This window comes from Panthera tigris, chromosome B1, assembly GCF_018350195.1.
Source record: "Panthera tigris isolate Pti1 chromosome B1, P.tigris_Pti1_mat1.1, whole genome shotgun sequence".
NCBI lineage: Eukaryota > Metazoa > Chordata > Mammalia > Carnivora > Felidae > Panthera > Panthera tigris.
In genome coordinates, this window is record NC_056663.1 from 77,814,806 (window position 1) to 77,841,395 (window position 26,590).

The 26,590-nt window shown below is 36.6% G+C and overlaps 1 protein-coding gene across 8 annotated transcripts in view; it reads left to right on the forward strand.

Moving 5' to 3' along the window:
* IQCM (IQ motif containing M) overlaps positions 1-26,590 on the forward strand; it is a 644,218-nt gene that overhangs the window by 591,792 nt on the left and 25,836 nt on the right. The window contains exon 15 of one of the 8 annotated variants that reach the window (XM_042983799.1): positions 19,938-19,984. The exons of the other annotated variants lie outside the window; for them this stretch is intronic. Coding sequence (XP_042839733.1) covers positions 19,938-19,969 — 32 coding nt within the window. The 3' untranslated portion in view covers positions 19,970-19,984. Of the gene's footprint in view, positions 1-19,937; positions 19,985-26,590 lie in introns of those variants that run through there. 8 annotated transcript variants of the gene reach the window in all.

A 26,590-nucleotide genomic window follows, 5' to 3' on the forward strand; every position in this document is an offset into this window, starting at 1 on the left:
CCCTACAATTTATTTTTTTATTTTTTTAAGTTTATTTATTTATTTTGAGAGAGAAAGAGACTGAGCACACAAGCAGGGGAGGGGCCGAGAGAGAGGGTGAGAGAGAATCCCAAGCAGACTCTGAGTTGCCAATGCAGAACCCAATGTAGGGCCCGAACCACAAACCATGAGATCATGACCTAAGTGGAAGTCAAAAGCTTACCTGACTGAGCCACCCAGGTGCCCCAGAGTTCATCCCTACAATTTAAATTAAAACCCCTTTTACTTGTATCCTAACAGAAAAGAACCAAGTTATTTTGTAATATCTCACGATATTTTATTTAGAAAAATGTTACAAATGTGAATTGGGCATATGCTATATATTGCCTGTGTTAAAACATTTCATCTTTATTTTTAAATTGTTTGAAGTCTCCGTTTAAATGTACTTTAAAATTGTAAACTACTTCGGTAAAATTGATAAATATGAATATTTGAGAAAGCTTTTTTTGTATCTGAAATTAGTTACGTGTCAGAACTGCCTGAGGATAAGCTGGCCAATGCAAATGAGCATTACAGAGATACAGCTGCAAAGGCCAAAAAGCTAAGGCAGGAAAGAAGCAATGATTTTTCTCTGATTAGGAAAAGTTTTACAGTCTCACAGCCACAAACATGTAGCACAAATATTCAGTTTTAACTTTTTTTGGTTTTGTCTTTCTATTACTTCTCTCCAAGCCTGAAAGAAAAAAAGAAAGAGAAAGAAAGAAAGAAAGAAAGAAAGAAAACAGCAAAAAAAAAAAAAAAAAAAAAAAAAAAAAAAGCAGGCAGCTCAGAGATCACAAGTGGACCTAGGACAGAACTCTGAGAACAGAGAGAATGCTAATAAAAATAAAACATTGTTTCTCCTAACGCAGGACAACTGGGGAGTTGGAAGTATGGTACCTCGTTGATAGGGGTTAACAAGAAAACACTTTAAAAACTCACTGTTGGGGGCTGCTACACTCTGCGCGCTGAGACTAACCTTGACTCTTAATTTTTTCCCCAAAGGAAAAGGCCTTTGCCACCTAAAAATGATTGTATTGGGGTGTTGGAAAGCGAAAGTTATGTGGAAAGCAATCCTAAAAAGGACTTGGGTGATTTTATGTCCTTGAATCTTTCTCTGCTTATGTATCTTGTATAGTGTACTTGATATAAAACCTTTCCCTAAGTTTAGCCAAGTATTTAGAAAGTAATACATAGAATTTACTTCTTGACTTTGCAAACCCAAATCTCTGTTTAAAACAGACCCATAGGGGCGCCAGGGTGGCTCAGTCGGTTAAGCATCCGACTTCTGCTCAGGTCATGATCTCTCGGTCAGTGAGTTCAAGCCCCACGTAGCGCTCTGTGCTGACAGCTCAGAGCCTGGAGCCTGTTTCAGATTCTGTGTCTCCCTCTCTCTGACCCTCCCCTGTTCATGCTCTGTCTCTCCCTGTCTCAAAAAATAAATAAAATGTTAAAAAAATAAAATAAAATAAAATAAAATAGACCCATAGAGGGGCGCCTGGGTGGCTCAGTTGGTTAAGTATCCAACTTCGGCTCAGGTCATGATCTTGTGGTTCATGAGTTCAAGTCCCGCGTTGGGCTCTGTACTGACAGCTTGGAGCCTAGAGCCTGCTTCTGATTCTGTGTCTCCCTCTCCCTGCCCCTCCCCAACTTGTGCTCTGTCTCTGTCTCTGTCTCTCTCAAAAATAAATAAAATGTAAACAAAAAAAAATTTTTTTAAATAGGCCCATAGAAAGAACTGTGCAGATGACTTGTAAACTGGTTACTCCCCATCCCTACCTCTGTGTCTCTCCCAAAGCACTGTTCTGTATTTCCACATACCTGGCAGACATCACTACCCTAATTCCAAAATCTCTAAAATTAACTTTATGTCTTCTCTCTCTCTGATTTTTCTGCAGTGCTTTCTCTGTATCCCCCTACTGCTTCTGTTCTGCCCCTTGTGTCACTATGGTGATTCTACAGCGGCCTCTCCCTTACCTGGAATTGCCTTGCTCATCTACTGCCCTACCCTATTTCCAGTACCTATGGGATGTCACTTGAGCTGTTCCAGTGCCTTCCGCTCAGTGTTCTTGACTCCAGTCAGGGATGGAAGCATTCTGCTTTTTTTTTATATTGAAGAATCGGCCTCATTATTGTATAATTAAACTGTAGGTGTGTTTTATAATCATTACCTTTTAAGCAGACACCAGCATAAATTCTATTTACATTTATTTCTCAGTAAGTGACTATTTTGAGTTAGGAGTTTACAAGGCACGATATGTGGGTTCTAAGAGTTTCTTCCACTTGGGAGGCTTGGCATGCCTTATTTTAGTTCATCCAGTTTTATTTAAAACCATCTTAAACACCACTACCACCAGCAAAGTATCTTTATAATATATTAAAGAACATTATCTCTAATAAGAATAACTATTATTTATGAAGAGTTCCCGTATTCATAAATATGATATGATAGGAAGAAAGTGAGAGGATATAATCTATTTTTTAAAAAAATTCATTAATCCTATTGAAGGCTGAACACATTTTAAATAATAAGCAAGAGCCTCAAAGACTTTGACATAAAAAAATACAAAGACCAGTAAGACAGGAGAAATTATTAAATTTCTACTGACTGATAAAGGTTTCGTACAGGACAAAGAGTTGAAGAAAAGAGATATTAGTGCTAACATGCACTAAAATACAGGGTAGATTGACAACTTGGGATGAATATTGATTAGAGAGAAATATGTGATTGTTGGAATCAGTGCAGTTTCTGTTCCAAGATCTGAATTAAAATTGACGAATGACTAGTTGTATTTTAAACCTTTCACTTCAAAGAGTGTTCATAAAACGGAAGATGTGGACAGGTCAATAATTTACAGGACATATGTAGTTAATGAAAGGGTTTCTGGTCTCATTTAAAGAAGTTCCAATAATCTGTCCTTTTGCATATAGGAATTTCTTATTCTCATCCATAATGGATATAAGGCCAGTTAACATTTAACTGGCACATGATTGCAAAGCACTTTGCAAATATAAAATATTATGTAAGTGCCATAGAATCCATTACTTCATACTCAATCTTCAAGCAACAATTAATGAACAATGCAGTATTACAGAATGGCCTTGCTAATGGAAATTTAACTTCCCTATAGCTTGAGACGATTTCAGAACATTACATAATTGTTTAAAGTCAAATTGAATTTTAATTCATACATTATTTATTCAGTTTGGTTGTCTGGCTTTAAATAGATACATATATAACATCTTACATATAAAATTACATATGAATGCATATACAAAATCTTCCATTTCCTGCATGAAGTAATAATTTTCATTCTTAGTTTCATATATTTGTTGCCTCACGACAAAACATTTTCAAGCACACTCCCTATGTTAACATTAAGTATAATTTGCAGTAGACTCAGCCTTTCAAAGCTGGTAATGCTAAATAACTCTTATTTGAAGAATTCTAATTTTTTTAAGCCAAGTTTTTGAGGAAATAGTCAAAGAAAGGAAGCTGGGTGCATTGGTTTTAAAACTGAAGAACGAGGTGGCATACCCTGAGGCTCTAACACGCAGACCCTGCAGGGGGTTACTGTTACCTCCCCTGAAAACTGAGGGTATCGCCCAGTGTTTTCACATTGTTTGGTCAGAGGATATTAATCTCAACAGCTACACTGTTTCCAATGTTTGGAGCTTTCAGGATACTTGCGTTTTTAAGGAAAAAAAAAATGAGGCAAAGTAGATACAAAGAGCCCCAGAGGTTTTATCAGTTTTCAGAACTGCCAATTTTATTAAGGCAAATGAGGTAAAGGTGGATATCAAGAAAGAGTATCTTGAGGCACGCTGCCCTTTGAGTGAACTGAAGAGATTTTAAAAAGTGTGGGTCTCTGCTCGGTTTCTCTCCCTCTCAAAAATAAATAAACATTAAAAAATTTTTAAAAAGGGTGGGGGGGGGGGCGCGCCTGGGTGGTTCAGTCAGTTAAGCTTCCAACTTAGGCTCAGGTCTTGAGATCGCAGTTTGTGAGTTCGAGCCCCATGTTGGGCTCTGTGCTGACCGCTCAGAGCCTGGAACCTGCTTCGAATTCTGTGGCGCCCTCTTTCTGTCTCTGCTCCTCCCCCACTCATGCACGCTCTCTCTCTCTCTCAAAAGTAAATAAATATTAAAAAAAAAAAAAAAAAGAAGTGTCGGTCTCATCATTTACAAAATTTGTGCCCATGAAGTCTAGGAGAAAAAGTTTGATCGACTCTCTCCTACTTCTTTTGGTATTTTTATTATGTTAAATAGATTTTATATACCTTTCAAAATAGTAATTTTGTTACAATTTAATTGACTTGAGTCTCAATTTAGGAAAACTTTCATAGTATCTTTAGACCACTATTCCAGAACTTTCTAGAAGAAGAAATGAAAGCATTTTGTTCTACAAACTTCTGAATATTTCTGCAGCATGTGACCCAAGTGCTTGTGGGGTAGTTAATTTACTCATTCATTCTGCCTTTTATTCTTTCAGAAGACATTTATGAATTGCTACTATGTACCAGCCATTGTGTAAGAAAGTGAATATGATGCGGTTGTGTTAGGAAGTTCACAGTGGAGATCAGAAAATAAACAATTATCATACAATTGGGCAGCTGGTGGGATAGATTTATGTACAACGAAGGGTCTCTAATAGTCTGAAAGGTCAGGTGAGTGGAGACAAGTCACTCTGAATAAGCGAGTTTCAGTTTCCATGAGTAAGGCAGGAAAGGATGTTCCTGGTAGAAGGGAGAGGAATGTCAAATCTCAGGCGGCAGATAAGATTATAGGACACACAAAACATATGATCAGAATATAGGAGATATATAAAAGAGTGGCAGAAAATATAGCTAGAGTGAGAGAGAGGGAGAGTGAGAGCCAGAGCAAGAGAGAGAGATAAGATCAGGAAGGCACTTGTATGTAATGCTAATGAGTTTGAACTTTATCATGAAGGCGTTAAAGAGACACCAAAGAATAGTTGCTGAATGGATGAGTGAATGAAAATGCAAGCAAGATAAGAATACTTCTAATGCATTTCCAATTTGAAACGGAAACTTTTGACAGTTTTGGTGCTCTTATATGGCCGCGACATATACATATATATATACATATATATATATATATATGTATATATATATGTATATGTATATGTATATATATACACACACACAGATACATATTTTTATCATAAGAAAGTTATGTATCTGTAGGTATATCATCATATATATATATATATCTATGTAAAAATACAACACACGTGTACATATATACATGTGTATGCATGTGTATATATATTTAAAATTATCTATATACATCATCAAGGGAAGGGCATGGTCACCATGTTTTCCTGGGTCCTAGAGCAGGGACTAGCACAAAGTGGATGCTCAATAAATGTGTGTCGATTTAATGTCTGAATAAGTAGATTTTAAGCAATAGAGTGATTGTGGATAAGGAAGCCATTTCTGGGACTATGGGATGGAAAACAATGTGAAAGAAGGAAAACTCAGAGATGATCAGTGCATTAATGTAGCTAGTGGTGTGGAGAAGAAATGATGAAAAGCTAAATTAAGAGACTTGAGGACAGAAAGGCTGGGAAAGCGTTAAGACATTACTCTTAGAACTGGGCTGACAATGAGATGAGTGTGCTTAGGGATAGCAAAACAGGATAGATTCCAGGCTTCTTGCTTGGGCTAATGAACGGATGGCAGGCCATCCCTCAGAGAGGGAATTTAGGAGAAGTGGACTTGAGATGTGAAAATAAAATTTTATCATAGACATGTTGTTGTTGAACTCTTGGTGAGACATCCAGGGGATGGTAAGAGGGCAGCTCAATATATCATTGCAGGGATTTTAGGTGGTAGATAAAGCTAAGAGGGTGAATATTTCTCAGAAAGAGTAATTTAAAAAAGAAAAGGATTGGGCACACAAGCTGAGGTGCACGGGAGAGAATTCCACACAGGAGACAGAAGAAATACCCAGAGTTCTGGGAGGACAACTAGGAAAGTGCAGGGTCACCAGAGCTAAAGGAGAAAATAGGTCACTTTTTACTGTCCATGACAAATTTTAAACATCCATATAGAGACATGAAGAAGAATAAAGCAAATCATTAAATACTTAATTGAGATCTCACTCTCTGTGATAATAAGGGTCCTGGATTAGAGAACGTGTCTAATCAACATGGTAAAGCCACCCAACTTAGATGTTCTCTTATCTTTAATTCAAGAGTTCTTCTCTTCATTCCCATGCCCTAATATACACAAGGAGTATGGTGATAAAACCCATGAGCTGTACATAATATGGAGGCAACACCCCTATCTTAGGGGCTGTATGGTCCAATTTTTGTTCCTAGACTCCCTTCCCCACCACACACACACACACACACACACACACACACACACACACACACACACTTCCCTTTCAAGAACAGGTTGTTTCCCTTGCTTTAAAGTCATTTATCAACGTAATGGTACCAGTATTCCTTGAGTGCTTGTCAGATTAAAGGCTCTGAAAACTTCATATAAATCATGTCATTATGTCTCTTAGTCCTGAAAATGATTTTTTCTGCAAATAGCTAATTTTACATAAAAAGGAAACCAGGCACAGCTACTTAGTTGGCAAGCTAAGAAGGTGGGATTTGAATGCAAGCAGTTAAACTTTAAAGCCTTACCCTACACCATACTTTAAAAGCCATACCTATAACACCATACATTCTCAACATTAGCAAAGTAATAATTAGACACCCCTTCAATCAGAACTAGTCATTGAAATTTGTAAAAGGTGAACTTATTTATTACAATAGTGATCTGTATATAATTATACTCTTTTGTGCCCTGGAAGATTTACTTGGGAAGGGTATTAGCTAGAGCTGTATTTCTTTTCTACAACAAGAATAATAAATAAAATGACATGGTAGTACGGGATTCATCATGCTTTGTTACTTAGTGTCTATTTACAAGATTTAAATTATGGTTTTCTAGGCATACTTTTATGTAACATCTCTTAAAAATGTTATGTGTGTATAATAAATTAGATTCTCTAATTATTATTATTGCCTAACTGTTGATAATTGAAAGTCAGTGTCTGATTTATTTTTGAAGACTGGTAAAGTTCTGATAAGCAGGAAGATGAAAATCAAATCCAGAAACTAAATGAATTTATTATTACTCATATTAAGCTAAAATCCTTATCAGCATAGAGTTAGAGGTTATATAAGCTGATGGAAAACGATTCTAGATCTAAGAAGACTAATAAAGGCACCTAATTCCAAAAGAAGTTAAAATAGCTGGAGAATATTTTCATAGAAGTAACTATAAAAAGATAGGTAATGTACATAAGCACAAGATGTTTAGGATTTTCCCATCTCATAGGCAAATTAAGACATTTTCAGTGGATCTAAAACAGATGAGTAAGAATAGGAGAGTGATTCAATAGGAAGAATCACCAATATGAATTGATAAATATTGAATCATGAATAATGCATATATCACAGGTGATGAAAAATGAGCTGGTGATTCTGGACATGAATAGAAATGGGAGAGGAATTTGTTCATCCCAAGCAATATAAGAGGTGGCATTCACTATTTTATAACTCCAGGTGGTATCACTAGCTTTCACATCTTGCTAATAGATCCCCAGTCCGACATTGCTGCCTTCTGTTTTCCTTGAGGTAAGAATTCTGAAGATAAAGTGACATTGATCCTGCTGCTGCCATTTCTTTTGAGTTTGACATTGTAACTCAGCATATTAATGGCAAGTGTCTTCATGATCTGCATCTTCATGAGGTGTTTCAAATTGTCAGTGTATTTAAATGGAAAAGGACCTACAGTATCACTATCTTAATTTCTCTGCAATCTCTCAGTAACTTAACCTCTGATTTAACTCAGGACTTCTTTGTGTAGGTAACTGATTCTAGCTTGAGACTCTTTTCTTTAGACACACTATTATTCTGTTCTCTTCTTTGCCCATTTTATTTTCTAAGGGGTAGGTATCTCTTTACTCCTAAGCCTTCGTTCTCTGCCAATTCTCTACCCTCTCCCCTCTGCTCAAGCTTCTCCCTCCCTAAGACATTTCAGTTTCTTCTAGAGGTGGAGACAGCAGGTGGTAGTGATGGAGAAGGTCTGTTCCTATTCAACATGGGATGAATTTTGGAGCCCTTTTTTCCTCTGTCTGAATATTTTGGAACTGCTTTCCATAGTTATGAAGGAATCTTGCTTCCTGGCCCCCACTCACTGACGTTTCCCCCACCATCCGTCTGTGAGCATTGCTTTGTTTCTGTGATCACTGAACTGAAACCAGTTGAGTGTCAGCACTTAGCCCATATGTTCATTAGCAGTGAATCTGTAATTAATTTCTCGTGGTTTGAAGTTAATGAGACTGTGTGTGTGTGTGTGTGTGTGTGTGTGTGTGTGTATGGGTATGCACAGGAGCACTGTGTTTATGGGTTTTTAAATGATTGTTTAATTATTTTTCTTGCATTCATAATGAAGGGACCTTGTTTTGTTTGGCTGTTTACCAATAGAATTTTTGCATAAATCTGTGTACATATCATACGTGGAAAAAAAAATCTCACTTTTGAGCTGTTTTGTTTATTTTCAAGGCAAGAATACTTCACTGGCACAACAGTGAAACTTAAACTATTTCACAGGAAGATTTAAACCTGGTTTTACATGTTCCTCTCCAGAAAACCGCATCATAAATAGTCTATGAAAGCTTGAAACTAGCCATATAATAATATTAGGTATTGTTTAGAAAGTTTTGTTGTTGAATAGTAGCTGATAGATAATCAAAAGAGAAATTTAAAAATTAAAGGCAGTGCACCAGCATAAGCCCACTTTATTTGTATATACACATATATCCTATACGAAATGTATCAGTATTTTGTGTCATTTCTACAATAATCATTTATTATATATGTAATAAGACAAAAACAAAAGATATTCATAATACAGACAAAAGCACACATGGTCATATAATTTCAAAACATATTGATACTTGGTGCTTCTCCATCTATTTTCAAGCCCATAGACACTTATAAATGTGAATTCACTAATTTAACAAACATTTGTTGAAAGCATACTATTTGCAAATCAATATGAAAGATTCAAAGACAAAGAAATATGGCTTCAGGGCTGATAGCAGGGGCAGGTTGGGAAGTTAAAGCTATCAGAGTAAGCATGCACATTCTCCAGAGTCCATAGAATTTATAACTTTTGAGAATGTAATTTTTTAAGTTTATTCATTTTGAGAGCGGGGGTGGAGCACACAAGGGATGGGTGGGGAGAGAAGGAGAGAAAGAATCCCAAGCAGGCTCTGCACTATCACCACAGAGCCTGATGCAGGGCTTGATACCATGAGATCATGACCTGAGCTGGAATTAAGAGTCAGATGCTCAACTGACTAAGCCACCCAGGTGCCCTGAGAATATTTATGTTTAATATCTCCATAGCAAAAAATGTAATTTGTGTTTGATTTGCTTATCATAAAAAGATTTAGACCATAGATTCTAGAATCCTAAGTATTTGGGAAGTTAGTAAATAGCTATGGAATCTTTAACCTAAGTAGTTGGATTTTGATTAATCAAAACAGGCTGGGGATCTGCCTTATCCTTTTCTTGTGATTAAGAGCATGGGAGTAGGAATTAGAATGAGTTTGAATCTTCGCTCCCTGTTTACTAGCGGTGGAACCAGAAAGAGGACATAATCTTTCTACTTTTCAGTTTTAACAATTTTTTTAGTAGTTCCAACTGCATACATTTGTAGTGAGAGTTGAAAGAAAAAAAACATTCTAAAGAATTTATCACAACATCTGGCCAAAAATAAATAAATAAATAAATAAATAAATAAATAAATAAATAAAAAGGATAGTTAATAAGTACTCTTAGTATCACCAGTATTTGTATTATTACTGGTTTATTTTTTAATGTTTATTTATTTTTGAGAGAGACAGAGCAGGGGAGGGGCAGAGAGAGAGAAGGAGACACAGAATCCAAAGCAGCTCCAGGCTCTGAGCCATCAGCACAGAGCCCAACGTGGGACTCGAACTCATGGACAGTGAGATCATTCCCTGAGCCAAAGTTGGACGCTTAATGGACTGAGCCACCCAGGTGCCCCTGTGTTATTACTGGTTAAGAGGCGAGTGTCCCGGGGCACCTGGGTGGCTCGGTTGGTTAAGCGTCTGACTTCGGCTCAGGTCATGATCTCAGGGTCCATGAGTTGGAGCCCCGATTCGGGCTCTGTGCTGACTGCTCAGAGCCTGGAGCCTGTTTCAGATTCTGTGTCTCCCTCTCTCTCTGCCCCTCCCCTGTTCATGCTCTGTCTCTCTCTGTCTCAAAAATAAATAAACGTTAAAAAAAAATTTAAAAAAAAGAGGCAAGTGTCTCAAAAGTCATAATAATTCTGGTTTTCCCTTTGTGGTCCTGAAATAAGAAGTTACCCATTCTCACAGAGAAAAAGCTGTGAAAGGAAAATTTGGGGGAGAAATACAATTTTGCTGACAAAGGAGAATTAAGGAGATGGCTCCTCTCAGTGCTACTCCTTATATCAGTCCTCTCACTTAAAAAAAGGAAAAGATGTAGCTGCTCATACATTCCATCCATACCAAGTGCTCCTCCTTTGGGGTCTGAGTTGTATGGCATGTAAGTCATTCTGGATTCTGGTCCTGGAGAGAAGCTTTTTTGTCTTTGGCTATGCTAGCTTGGTGTAGCAAGCAGAAAGTGATTCTGAATGACCAAGAAATAATTATCACTCTCTCAAGATCCCAGGTCAATTAGAAGGTGTGTGGGGGCTTGGAACTCTGTCAGATTAATGAAGTTCCTGCTTGCTAGTTGATGCCAAGACCCCGGAAAGACCTGAAGGTGTTGCTTCACTATTCCTGAAAAAGAGAATAGGATGTCTACCAGGTTTTGATGCTTCTAAAAAGCAGTAAGTCAGAGTTATCTTGGCTCAAGGAGTTTGGCAGGAACATTTGTTTCCTATTCTTAGATGCACAAGAAGACAAAATCTCCTGGCTTCCCTTGTTAGGAGTTTTGTACCATATAATTGAGCTTAGGTTCACAAGATGTGGGCAAATGTATATAAGCCACTTCTAGGTCTGGTCCTTAGAAGCATCTTACATGATCCTCCAGTCTTCTTTCTTTCCTTGCCTTGGCATCCTTGGGGAGTATGTATTCTAAATCACACAGCTATAGGGTGGAGGAGAGATTCCTGACCTGTATGACTCTATGTAAGGGAGAAATAAATCTTTATTGTATTACACCACTGAAATTTCAGAGTTTATGTCTGTTATTTCAATAGAGCCCAGACTATCCTGACTTATGTAGGGTGAGTGCTAACTCTCCAACAGTCAGGAGAATGGTTGCAAACATTACTTGCAAAATAATATTTTTGCAAGCATAAATCAGATCATACCTTTTTCATATTTATAACACTCCAGTGATTTCCTCTTAGAATAAAATCTGAGCTCCTGGCATACTCTAAAAGACCCTGCAAAACCTGATCTCTGTATCCCTGTCTAGCCTCAGGGCCTACATTTCCCTTTCACTTCATTCCACATAAACTCACCTCTTTGTAATTTTTTGAATATGCCATGGATGTGTCATAGTTATGGCCTGTGTATGGACATGACTTCACACTATGTCTTTGCCTGGAAGGTCACATGACTGGCTGTTTCTTAACCTTCAAGGCTCTGTTCATATGTTATCTCCCCAGTGACACTGCCCCCAGTGAATCTCTCTCCCTTCATGTTAGGTTTATTTTCTTCAGAATATCTGAAATATCTGAAATGATCCAAATATATACTCAATTATTGTCTGTATCCCTCATCCCTCTAGCCCTCATAGGGCTAGAACACAAGCCCCATAATGTCAGGCACCTCGTTTGCTATATTCTTGTGTCTAAAATAGTGCCTGACACATAGCCTATATTCACTAGTAAATTTTTACTTAATTAATGAAAGACACAAAGGTTTTTTTTTTTTTATCTTAAGTCCTAGTGGCAATATAACATAAATTTTGATTCCACAGGTCTGTGTAACACAAAGACCAATATTACAAGGATTACATTAGAATATACTTATACTGAATTGAATACTATTCTTTAAAATTTTTATGTGCATCCACAACCTGAGAATATGTCCTTATTTGGAAATTAGATCTTTGCAGATATAATCAAGTGAACATGAGGTCATACTGAGTTACAGGGGGTGGTAAATCCAATATGGCTGATAACCTTATAGAAAGGATAATTTGGACACAGACAGACACAGATAGGGAGAACACTATGTTAAGAGGGAGGTGGACATTGGGTTATGCTTCCACAATCCAAGAAACACCAAGGATTGCCCATAACCACCACACACTAGGAAGAAGTAAGGAAGGATGAAGACTTTTGAGAAATCATGGCCTCACTCACACATCAATTTCAAACTTTTAGCCTTCAGAACCATGAGAATAAATTTGTATTGTATTAAATCACCAAGTTTGTGATACTTTTACAGCAGCCATAGGAAATTAATACAATATTAACAAAATTCAAAAAGCATAATTTAAAGCAATGTGGTACTGACATAAAGAAGTTAAAATCATCATGATGAGCACAGGGTGATGTATGGAATAGTTGAATGACTATATTGTACACCTGGAATGTATATAACACTGTATGGTAACTGTACTAGAATAAATTTTTTTAATTTAAAGAAAGGGATAAAAAATAAATTAGGGTCATAGAAAAGAGGCAAAAATTAAAATAAATTCAGCTACACAAGGATTTTATAAGACAAAGTAAAATATACAAATAAAGCAGAAGGGATGTCTATTTTAAAAATTGTGTGGCCAGAACCACATAGCAATTGGCAAAAAAAAAAAAAAAATGACCCAAATGGGTTATACTTAATTTATACATATCCTTCTGGAATTACCCTCCCCTTTAATTTAAGTAACAATAAATTGAACCTCATTCTACATGATTTCAGAAAAACTAATCTCTTGTCCAAGTATTTCTGAGTATTTTTAGGGCTCCTTTACATATATTTTGGGAGTCAAGTATTCTACCAGTCCAGCATTCTTTGACCAACTTTACCTCCAAAACACAAACTTGGACATTTCTTCATTTCTCATGTTGCAGCGGCCTAGATAATACATAGGCCAAAGCTAAAATAATAAAATGACATGTTGAAAATTTTTTAAAATTGAAAATAAAATATTCTAGATCCCAGAATCCATTGGTCATACCTACCAATGCACAGAGGATTCTCTTATAGGCTACCTTTCTCCATAGTTTAGAGCCAGCCCTCACTATTTCTGGGACAACTTATTCTTCCTACTGACTTCTTCCATTCCGTGTTTCCTGTCATCTTGTCCGTAAGTTATGATCCCCCCAACCACTTCAACTTTAGCACCACATGTGGAGACCCCACCAGTGAAATTACCAAATCAGTTAATATCATAAAAAAATCTCAACGCCAGAAATATACATCTTCTTTCAGAGAAAATCCTAGGGAATATGGTTTTCCCCTGTATACAATAAAAAATTACAACCTCTAAGCTAGTACACACTTTTCTTTTTAAAATCTATGGATGTAAATCAACCACAAGAAAAAATTTGGAAAGGCAACAAATGCTTGGAGGCTAAAGAAAATCCTACTAAAGAATTAATGGGCTAACCAAGAAGTTAAAGAGGAAATTAAAAAGTTCGTGGAAGCCAATGAAAATGATAACACCACAACCCAAAAACCTCTGGGACGCAGCAAAGGCGGTCATAAGAGGGAAGTATATAGCAATCCAGGCCTTCATAAAGAAGGAAGAAAGATCTCAGATACACAACCTAACCTTATGCCTTAAGGAGCTGGAAAAGGAACAGCAAAAAAAAACCCAAACCAGCAGAAGACAGGAAATAATAAAGATTAGACCAGAAATTAATGCTATCAAAACCAAAAAAAAACAGTAGAACAGATCAATGAAACCAGAATCTGGTTCTTTGAAAGAATTAATGAAATTGATAAACCACTACCCAGTTTGATCAAAAAGAAAAAGGAAAGGACCCAAATAAATAAAATCAAGAATGAAAGAGGAAAGATCACAACCAACACAGCAGAAATAAAAACAATAATAAGAGAATATTATGAGCAATTATATGCCAATAAAATGGGCAATCTGGAAGAAATGGACAAGTTCCTAGAAACGTATACACTAACAAAACTGAAACAGGAAGAAATAGAAAATTTGAACAGACCCATAACCAGTAAAGAAATAGAATTAGTGATCAAAAATCTCCCAAAAAACAAGAGCCCAGGACCAGATGGCTTTCCAGGGGAATTCTACCAAACTTCCAAACACTTTCTATGAAGCCAGCATTACCTTGATTCCAAAACCAGACAGAGACCCCACTAAAAAGGAGAACTATAAGACCAACTTCCCTGATGAACATGGATGCAAAAATCCTCAACAAGATATTAGCCAACTGGATCCAATAATAACATTAACAAAATTGCTCACCACGACCAAGTGGGATTTATACCTGGAATGCAGGGCTGGTCAATATCTGTAAAATCTGTGGATGAAAGGCAACTTTTACAATTTGACATAATAAGATATAGAAGGACACTGAAAAAATTATATGTTAACAATGCTTTTGCAATAAAAGTAAAATTCACATAAGAAGAGAACAGTTGTTGGAGATCTTTGAATACAGTTGATAAGGGTTTGCTATTTGTCATATAAAAAGAACTATTACAAAATCAACGTAGAATGAGTGGCATTGTGAGCAAACTCGTATAATGGTCCTTTATAGGCATGACACAGAAATCTGGGAGTTTATCCATAAAAATGGAGACTAGGGTACAACATAATGAGTATCATAGTTTATGAGCAAGAGAATTCCCTTGCTCATAGTGAGGTACAGATTAACTGTCTTCTCTGCACAAAGCCACAGGCAGGACGAAAAAAGTCCTGGAAAAGAGAAAGTGGTCAGCCTTCGTTTGGTTAGGAAAACAGATCATCAGCACAGGACCCTCCTGTCTCACAAAATGGGAGAGGCCAACACACAGCTAAGGCTAGGCTTCTGAACTCTGAAGTGGTTCCCCAAATAGTGCTTTGAGGGTGGGAACAGCAAAAATGTGACTGTCTGGGACTCACTACTGATGGCCAAGAAGCCCAAACAGAAAAACTCCCCATCTTTTCAGCCATTACAACCAAGTGGAGACTCAATAACTCTGCAAATTGACATCACAAGGAATGGGAAAATATTTGACTCACTTTTAGAATTTTCCATTTTTTTCAGTTATAACATTTTCCTGAATTATAAAAATAATTGATAATTACCTGTAAAATTTCAAAGAAGATGCAGGAAATGAAAAATAAAAAATAAGAATGATTGACAATTCCATTACTTAGAAATAGTCACTGGTAACTTCTTGGTGTTTTATATTTCTATGTGTAATTTTCTACTTATATATCTCTATCAATGACTATCTGCATGTATCTGAGTGATGTATCTGTATAACATTCCATCCAAAGGATATACTGTAACTTAATCACCCCTATTCTTAAGAAACCTTGAATTTTTCTAAATGTTGCCATTATACTTGTATAATATGTATACAGAGTATGTAAAATAATATGAAATTTCATTATAGTGAAATTATATGTGTATCTCTGTATAGCTTTCTTATAATTAAAAACATAATTTGCTAGAGCACTTATGGATAAATTCATGGCATGAACATTTAAAAAAATTTTTTTAGTGTTTATTTTTGGAGAGAGAGAGACAGAGTGTGAGTGGGTGAGGGGCAGAGAGAATGGGAGACACAGAATCCCAAGCAGGCTCCAGGCTCTGAGCTGTCAGCACAGAGCTTGACATGGGGCCTGAACTCACAAACCGTGAAATCATGACTTGAGCCAAAGTTGGATGCTTAACTGACTGAGCTACCCAGGGGTCCCATGGCATGAACATTTTCAAAGGTATTGATAAACATTGTTAGGATTTATTCCACAAGTTCACACCAGCTTAAATAACTACCTTTATCAAATTAGATATCAAACTATCTTTATCAAAATAACTACCTTTATCAAATCTCTTTTAGCATTTACTTTCCAATATTAGATGCTAGTATTTTGCTTTTAACCTTTGTCAATTTCATAGTTCAAAAATACATAATTTTAATTATAATTTCTTTATTATTAGTGAGATGGAATATGTTAAATTCTTTTTTCTGCTAATTAAACTCTCATTATAAGTCAGTAATAGGAGAAATTATAATATGAATTACATTAGGAAAAAAGAAAAGAAAACGATTAAATTTGATGTAATGCATAGTCCCAAGTGTACCACATAAAGACAAAATAGGAAACTTATATGAACTCTAATGTGGATCTTTGTTTCTGTTACATTTGGCACAAAAATTACACATGAAAAATTTAAATTCTCTAGCACCAAAGATATACAAATTCATGTAATGACAAATTGCCATTTATGCTAAAAGTGAATCAGCCACAGTTAAATACCTACTGTTGTGATATTTTGAGTTCCTGTGTTAAGGATAGCATCTAGCAGAGGAGGAAAAGATTTGGGTGGCAAATTAATAAGGTATGGCTGATGAAAAATGGCTGGTTTCAAGAGCAAATGAATTATTCAGCAGTTGCAGATTTTTGCAGCCATGGAAGGGAAAGAAATTATATATTGTCAAGTTAAGATAGAGTCTGTTTTAGCCATAGTATGTGTACTAATGTCCAGGATTTAGCAGGGATAGAGTTTAAGAATAACTGTACTGGAGAGGAAGCTTTAGGTTACGATATCTTCCAAACCATAGCAGGGTGAATGGTTAACCATCATCACTGGCCACTGATGATTTCAGTTTTGTAATGATGCAATGCCCCCATGTCCTTGTTTGTCTAAAAGTAAGAAAACTATTTGCAAATTTGTCACAAGGGAGATAGCAATGCGATTGACAGAAAGAAGCCAATGGAAAGAGATAATAGAATACAATTTACTTTCCATAAGTGTAGAAAAACTAAACTGGATTGAAGTTAGTCTACAGTCCAAGGAACACCAATCATATCATTGATATTGATAACATGATCAATATCCATAATTCCCTGGCATACAGGTCTTCATACTAGCAACACTCCCTGTTCAAGTCCTTCAAGATGCATCCCACCCATGTTTTTTGCTTAAATATACTCCTAGGCCCTTTTACCCACGATGGACAATGTGGCCTGTTTTTCCATGAGGTGTAAGCAACTGGTAGCACTGTAGGCACATTACCGAGAATTTACTGTGAGGTGAGTGACCCAGAGACTGTTTTCCAAACACGGTGTCCCTAGCAGCCCTAGACTGCAGGCTTTCTGAGGGTTTAGTCCTGAAGTTATAAAATGACAACTGTATGCTGAATATGGGTTACTTTATTCTAGTTATCAAAAGAAAAATCCAGTCAGAATAAAAAACCCATCCATTTTTTAGTATATTCTTAGATGTCTCCAGCAGTAGGCATGAGTTGGGTGTGACTTAAAATTTAAATATAATGGTTTTCTACCAGTGGCTGTAGTTTGTATTTCCTTATAATTAGAGTTGATATGATTAAATTCCACTGAAATTATCTGTGCTATCGATGTGGTGATGATAGTGTAATATCTTAAATACACACATGATCAATATTGAGTTTTCATTATGATGGTCAAAAATAGGTTTTGTGACATAACTTGTTGTTTTGATATTCAAGAGGTCAATAACCCATTTAAGAGTAAATCCTGCAATTCAAGAGAAGCATTAACAGGTGGAAATAATCAGCTCTATTCAGACCTAAAAAATGTTTTCAAATCAGGATATTTTTACTATGATTTGTAGGTTTGGCTTAGTCACTTAGTAAAGTGTAATCTGGAAAAAGTTAATGCTTGGGGCAACTTTGTGGCTCAGTTGGTTAAGCATCCGACTTCAGCTCAGGTCATGATGTCACTGTTCATGAGTTCGAGCCCTGTGTCTGGCTCTGTGCCTGGAGCCTGCTTGGGATTGTGTGTCTCCCTGTCTCTCTCTGCCCCTCCCCCACTTGTGTGAGGGCACGTGCACACTCTCTCTCTCTCTCTCTCTCAAAAATAAATAAACACTAAAAAAGTTAATGCTTTAAATTTACCACTGAATAACATTTAGCCAGTGATTCTTAGTTACTCAAAAAATTTACTGTTACCATATGATAGAATCACCTTTGGAATTGGCTCACTGACAAAAGCATTTAAATAGTCCATGAGCTTTGATTCCTAGAAAGCAGTTTAACTTCCATAGCTTATCACGAAAATCAGGCAAGTATCAGTAATATACAAAATGTATTTCATTTTATTTATTTTTTAAAGGCAACGGCATGGCATCTTCAAATATCTTTTCTTTCTGCCTTCTGCTTCCCTTGTGTTTTTCTCTGACCTATAAAATGTATTTTAATATGAAATCAAGATATATTAAAAATATTTAAAATATATGCTTGTTTTAAATTATAAAGATTGTGTACAGCAAATCAGATCCAGTAAAGTCTACAAAATAGTTTATTTTTTTTCTAAATGGGAAACTGGAGAGTGGAGACAATAAGAGTACATACAAACATTAGATGTTTATAGCAGCATTATCTACAATAGCTAAATTATGGAAATAACCCATGTGTCTATCAATAGATGGGTGGATAAGGAAGAGTGGTACACACACACACACACACACACACACACACACAATGGAATATTACTAAGCTATGAAAGTGAATGTAATCTTGCAATGACATGGATGGAACTATAGAGTATTATGTAAGTGAAATAGGTCATTCAGAGAAAGACAAATACCATATGATTTACTCATATGTGGAATTTAAGAAATGAAACAAATGAGCAAAAAGTAGAAAGAGAGAAAGAGAAAGGCAAACCAAGAAACAGACTCTTAACTATAGAGAACAAACTGATGGTTACCAGAGGGAGATGGGTTGGGGGATGACTTAAATAGGTGATGGGGATTAAGGAGTGCATTTGTTGTGATGAGCACCAGGTTGTACAACTGAAATTAATTTTATGCCATATGTTAACTAACTAGAATTTAAATACAAACCTAAAAAAATTTATATACAGAAATTAGTGTTTCAAATTAGAGAGATAATGCTGATTCACTAAAAGAGGCTATTCATTACAAAACTAATAAAATTTTCTGGAACAAGGCGGCATGAAATCCTTATTTAGAGGGAATAGAAATAATGAATATATACCTTCCATATAATTTGAGACATTTTAAAATATAATAGAGTGCAGAAAAACTGATTCACAAGGTCAGCAATTATGGTACGAAGGGATGAGATATTTGAATGAGGGGAAAAATTACCTTGAATAACTAAGATTGAAGGTAATGGAGAATGGTAACTGGTCACGACTAACTAATGGACTGCTACGGGGATAAATATTAGGACAGACTTTTGTTCACTTTATACATCAATGACCCAAAAGAGGGCATATGCATTAGGAGGATAAAATCTGCTGACATAGGGAATTTGAGGCATTGAAGGCACAGTCACAAAAGCGTGCTTAGACTGACTTGGACAGGCTAAAAGAGTGGAGTAATAAGTGGCTTGCTTACTCAATTCAGTTCTGAAGACAAAATTCCAGGATCTTAAAACCATAATATATATAAAAAAAGGAATATATGCTTCTAAAATCTCCTGAGGATTGACCTCTGAAAGAAACACACTGAGACAAATCTTTCAAGGTATGCTTAGAAGTAAAAATATAAAAAGTAGGCATTCAGTATATGGAAATTATATCAAGTGTGATAGAATATTCTATTGCTGCTATAAGATTCATGGGTCCTAATTTCTCATTCCCTCCCCCATTTTTTCTCATTTGACGCCTAACATGCAATCAGTTCATAACATTGAGACTGTCACTACTTCTTTTTTTTTTCTTTTTCCTTCTTAGATATCCCAGAGAGCATTAGTCATGAGAAGTGAATATCTATCTATCCTGGCTGTGCATGTTTTGTGAGACAGCTAACCAAAAAAGTCACAGCAGAGTTATCCACCAAGGTAGACCAAGGGTATTTTGCCCCGATTACTTTCCATAGTTTCCACAGGTATCTTTGTTAATAAGAAAGAGTAAAAAACTAGAGGAGATTAGTTGAGTAGCAGAGCAATATTTTCCAGTCAGCACTCATTTCTCTTAAGTTCTCAGAAGACAAGCAGACCCTGACTACTCTGGTGTCCAGGGGGACGACATCAAACCAGATTGTCTTAAGCCCTTTAAGCCCTTCATGTTTAGAATGTGACTGCAGGGTGAACTGTGCTCCTCAAACTTGAGGAACACCAAAGAAATAGGGCATTAAATTATATATATAATAAATTATAAATTATATAAATTATATACACACACACACGTATATATATCACTAGGTATTGATGAATTCTTTAGTCAAAAAAAAAAAAGAAGCCTCTAATCTACTCTATACAGAAATCAGAACCAAGATGAATTAGCAAGTATGTTACTCACCTAAAATACTGTAGTAGCTTTGTATTGCTTGTAGGAAGATATTCATACTCTTTGATAAATAATATATATTGAGTAATATTTATGAATCAAGGCAGTGAGGTTTGTTCTTATTTAGTCCTCATAATAATTCTGCAGGGTAGTATTATCTGAATTTTACAGTTAAAGAAATCAAGATCCAGCTATGTGAAACAATTTTTCTGACATCTCACAGCTAGAGCGAGATGAAGTCTGGATCCATACTTAGGTTCATCACATGCCAAAGTCCTTGTTTTTCTACTATAACTTGATGCATTTGTGTTTGCACACACATCACAATAAATAGATAGTTGATGGGAAGCTGGATGATGGAAGAATAATGCATAGAAGATAAGGTGGTCTTGGGGCGCCTGGGTGGCTCAGTCGGTTAAGCGGCCGACTTCCGCTCAGGTCATGATTTCGTGGTCCGTGAGTTTGAGCCCCGCGTCGGGCTCTGTGCTGACAGCTCAGAGCCTGGAACCTATTTCAGATTCTGTGTCTCCCTCTCTCTGACCCTCCCCTGTTCATGCTCCGTCTCTCTCTGTCTCAAAAATAAATAAACGTTAAAAAAAAATTAAAAAAAAAAGAAGATAAGGTGGTCTCTCTCATGCTTTCATAAACACACACACACACACACACACACACACACACACACACCCCACATTCCTTCCTTGCTTTGTCCTGTCATTCAAGGCCTTACCAACAGGGCCAGTATCTTGTAAATTCTTCATCTATTTTATGTATTTTATGCATCAGTTGAACCATATTACTGTCCGTTTCCCTTGAATGTCTCTTGCTTTCTTGCTGCGAGTTGTCCCCCAATCTCCACACACCCAGATCTCCAGGGGAAAACAACTCTCTCCCTCTCTCAAATCATGCTGTCTGTATTGGTATTCTGCACTGAAGCTATTCGTGTACCTCTTGTGGCCCCCTTAGGTCTGTTAGTGATTTGATTTCCATTGTACCTCCTGGCTCCATCCCTAACAGATTACCTTGCATGTGACAAATGCTCAATATTTATTTTTGAATGGGTGTACAAGTGTGTTCATGTCAAGTGCTAACTAGTATATTCACCTATTGAATTTGCTATGCTTCATTAACCTCCAGTAAAAAACATTTAAAAAAATTTTTTAATGTTTATTTTTGAGAGAAAGAGAGAGAGAGAGAGTGAGTGAAAGCGGGGGAGGAGCAGAGAGAGAGGAAGACACAGAATCCGAAGCAAGCTCCAGGTTCTGAGCTGTCAGAACAGAGCCTGATGCGGGGCTCAAACTCTCAAACTATGAGATCATGACCTGAGCTGAAGCTGGTCACCTAACCGACTGAGCCACCCAGATGCCCCTCCAGTAAAGCAGAATTTAAAGCAGAATTACTTATTGTCACATCCTAGACTTTACTTTTTTGTTTTTAGTATTATACAAATTAGCAAAATTTGTGAATATTAAAAAAAACTTTTTCTTTCTCTTAGTGATTTAAAATTTTTATGCATTTATTCATTTTTGCAAGACAGAGAGAGACAGAGTGTGAGCAGGGGAGGGACAGAGAGAGAGGGAGATACAGAATGTGAAGCAGGATTGAAGCTCTGAGCTGTCAGCACAGAGCCTGATACGGGGCTTGAACTCACGAACTATGAGATCATGATCTGAGCTGAAGCTGTACACTTAACTGACTGAGCCACCCAGGTGCCCCTCTTAGTGACTTTTATAATTTAGTTTCATGTTGTAATATTCTGGAGGATACTGACTGTCTAGTTAAGAGTGTAGACTCTGTAATTAGATAACATGGATCAAATCCTGGCCCTGCCACTTATTAATAAGCATTGTGAATTTAAGCAAACTGCTTAACCTTTCTGTGCCTCAGTTTCCTCATCTGTCAAGTGGAATAAAAACGAGTACCCACCTGCCTGGAAAATTGCCTGGATCATTTACAAACACTTAGTAAATATTAGCTCAGAGTGAAATAATTGTAAACCTGATTATCTTATTTCCTCCCACATTACACTTGTTTCACTTCATTTATAATCTTTCTCTCCTTCCGGGAAATGGAAAGCTAATTTAAGACTATAATGGAAATTAAGATAGACTTGTTTTCCACATCAAGTTAAATTAAGCTCGCAAACAATTATTGATAATGTACGACAGGCCAAGTGCTGGCCCGGTGCTGAGAGACACAAAGCGGATGAGACAAGCATAGGTTCTGTTGACCCCTATGAGCTCACGGTATAGGAGGAGACAAACACCTTTACAATTGCACAGTGTGGTGCTCTAAATATAGAACTGTTTATCCCTCTGCTGTGCTTCAGAGCACCAGTATCTCTTGGAAGGAAGCTTTTATGTGTGTCTGGTGCCCCAATTTTTGCAGCTGCTGTAATCAATTGATCGCTTGGCTCTGGAGGCCAGGAGAGCTTGTATTCCTAGTCCTATGAGACTATAATAATCAGTGTCACCAAGAAAAGAGTTCATAGTCCTTTCTGGCACCCTGAGATTTGCAACTGCTATAAGACACCTGTATATCACCTGGCTCTGGTGGCTGGTGGGGCTTAACATTTGTGGGTCCAATAGGACTAACTAACAGAGAAAGAGTTCTTAAACAGCTACCACCCTAGGCAACAGACCCAGCAGTTCAGTGTTTCTGTGAATTAGCCTCTTAGCTAATCATGACTGTGGCCTCAGGGGCAAGCTTCTAATTGAACACACATCTTGGGATTGACTATAATCCTCTCCAAAGACCATGGAGGGTAGGCACTATCTTTGCATTCACCCTCTGCTGTACTCCAGAGCATCAGCATCCCCTGAAGAGATTTACACACATCTGGTGCCCTGGTTTTTATGTCAGGCTCCCCAGCTTTTGTAGCCACTGCCCAGGGAATATCCCTTGATTGCCTGGCTCTGGTGGCCAAGGGGGCTTTCATTCCTGAGTCCCACAGAATTGTGGCAATTGAAGAGATGGTTTTTGCAAGCTGTCACTTCCAGGGCATTTCATAGAGGACTGAGGCATAATCCCCAGTTGTTCTGTGCAGGAGGCCTCTTAGATTGTCCTGGAGATTTGGCCTGAGAGGCAAGCTTCAGGTTTGGCAAATATCTAGTGGCTGATGAAGCTGCCCTTAAGGAATGTAAGCTGTGGATGCCATCTTAATGCTCTCCCTGTGCCTTACTCCATTGTGCTGGTATCACTCAGGGAAGAGCTTATATGCTCATGTGAAGTGCTGATTTCTGTGCCACCCAAGGACAACTCTGGATCCCCTGGTGGCAGGTGAGGTTTATGCTTGCAGTCACATAGGACTGTATATATTTGCACTTAAAAGCTAATGTGTGAGGCTCTGGCTTCCATTTAACCTGAATCTAGGTGCTGAGATTCCCCCTTTGGAACATCAAGAGGTCTTGGCACATCCTCAACCATAGGGAGCTATTAATAATATAACGAGCTGCTTGGACAAGAACAAAGATTTAAGAGGAAAACCAAGGACTGAAGCAGGGTTTAACAACAAGGTTCACCTCTTTTAAAAGACCATTTCTTTAAGACTTGGAAAGCATCTATTGTGCAAAAACCAACCATCTATTGTAGAGACACCAACAAAGAGAACCAAGCAAAATAAAGAAGCAGAGCAATATACTCCAAAGAAAAGAACCAGATAAAACCTTAAGATAAAAACCTTAATAAAATGGAGATACGTAATTTATTTGGTAAAAGTTCAAAGTATTAGTCATAAAGATGCTCTCCAAACTGGGGAGACAATGGATGAACAGTGAGAACTTCAACAAAGAGATGGAAAGTATAAGAAAGTACCAAATAGAAGTCATAGAGCTGAAGAATACAATAACTGAAATGAAAAATACACCAGAAGGGTTCAACAGGAGACTAGATAAAGCAGAATAAAGACTCAGTTAACTCAAAGACAAGGCAGTGGAACTCATCCAATCAGAGAAGCATAAAGAAAAAGAATGAAAAAAGTAAAGACGGTTAATTGACATATGGACAACATCAAATAGAATGACATTTGCTTGGCAGGGTTCTCAGAAGAAGAGAAGGGGCAGAGATCCAATTTGAAGAAATAATGGCTGAAAGAGTTATCCATGTCCAGGAATCCCAGAGACTACACATTCTTCTCAAGTGCACGTAGAACATTTTCCAAGATAGATCATATGTTAGGCCACAAAACAAATCGTAATAAATTTAAGAGAAATGAAATCATATAAAGTATCTTTTATGATGACAAAGGTATGAGGCTAGAAATTAATTACACAAAGAAAACTGGAAAATTCACTAATATGATAATTACTGAACTATCAGTGGGTCAAAGAGGAAGTCAAAGGAGAAATACAAAATATCTTGAGACAAATGAAGATGGAAATGTAATATACCAAAGTGTATGGGATACAGCAAAAGCACTTTTAAGAGGGAAGTTCATAGTGACAAAAATTTACCTCAAGAAGCAAGAAAAATCTCAAATAAACCAATGTTATACCTCAAGGAACTAAAAACATAGAATAAATGAAGACCAAATATAGTATAAAGAAGAAAATAACAAAGATTAGGGCAGACATATGAAACAGAGACTACAAAGACCATAGCAAAGATAAATGGAACCAAAAGATATTCTTTGAATAGAAAAGCAGAATCTTTGCAAATCTCTGGTATTTGTGGCAATTGAGAAAAGACAGGATTCAAATAAAATCAGAAATGAAAGAGATGTTACAACTGATAGCACGGAAATACAATGGATCCTAAGAAACTACTGTGAATAATTAAAAACTAACAAATTTGGAAACCTAGAAGAAATGGATAAATTCCTAGAAATATACAATATACCAAGACTGGATTATGATGAAAGAGAAAATCTGAACTGATACGTTGCTAGTAAGGATATTGAATCAGTAATCAGAAACTCGCTAATAAACAAAAGTGCAGGACCAGATGGCTTCACTGGTGAATTCTAAAAAAAAATTCAAAGACTAACTAATAACAATCCTTTTCAAACTCTTCCAAACAATAGAAGAGGAGGAAACTCTTCTAAACACTTTTTATGAGGCGGCATTACCCTGATTCCAAAACCAGACAAGGATACCACAAGAGAAGAAAATTATAGTTTAATATCCCTGATAAGCATAGATGTAAAATTCCTTGACAAAATATTAGCAAACCAAATTCAACAATACATTAAAGGATCATATGCCATGATCAGGTAAGATTTATTCCAGGCATGCAAGGATGTTTCAATATCCACAAATCAGCTAATGTGATACATCATGTTAACAAAATGAAGGAAAAAATCATTTGATCAACTCATTACATACAGAAAAAAAATTGACAAAATTCAACATCCATTTATGCTAAAAACACTCAACAAAGAAGATATAGAGGGAATTTACCTCAACATAATAAAGGTCATATATGGCAAACTGACATACGGCAAACAGCTAACATCACGCTCAATAGTCAAAAACTGAAATCTTTTCCTTTAAGATCAGGACCAAGACAAGAATACCCACTATCACCACTTTTATTCAACAATGTATTGGAAGTCCTAGCCCTGAGCAATTAGTAAGAAAAAGAAATGAAAGTCATCCAAATTGGAAAGGAAAAAGTAAAACTATCACTATTCGCAAATGTCATTATATATAGAAAATCCTAGAGTTCATCAAGAACTGTAAACTAATAAATGAACTAATAAATGAATTCAGTAAAGATCCAGGATACAAAATACATAAAATTTGTTGTATTTCTATGCACTAATACTTTGCATTTACATTGCATCAAAAGGAATAAATTACCTAGGAATAAATTTAATCAAGGAGAAGAACCTACCGAAAACTATAAGGCATTGGTGAAAGAAACTAAAGACACAAATAAATGGAAGGATAACCCTTGCTCATCTCACTCCTACTAGAATCGTTCTTATCCAAAAGACGAAAAATAACAAGTGTTGGCAAGGATGTAGAGAAGAGGAAACTTGTGCACTGCTGGTGGAAATGTAAACTGGTGCAGCCCCTATGGAAAACAATATGGAAGTTCCTTAAAAAATTATAAATGGAGCTGGCATACAATCCAGTAATTCCACTTTGTATACTTATCCT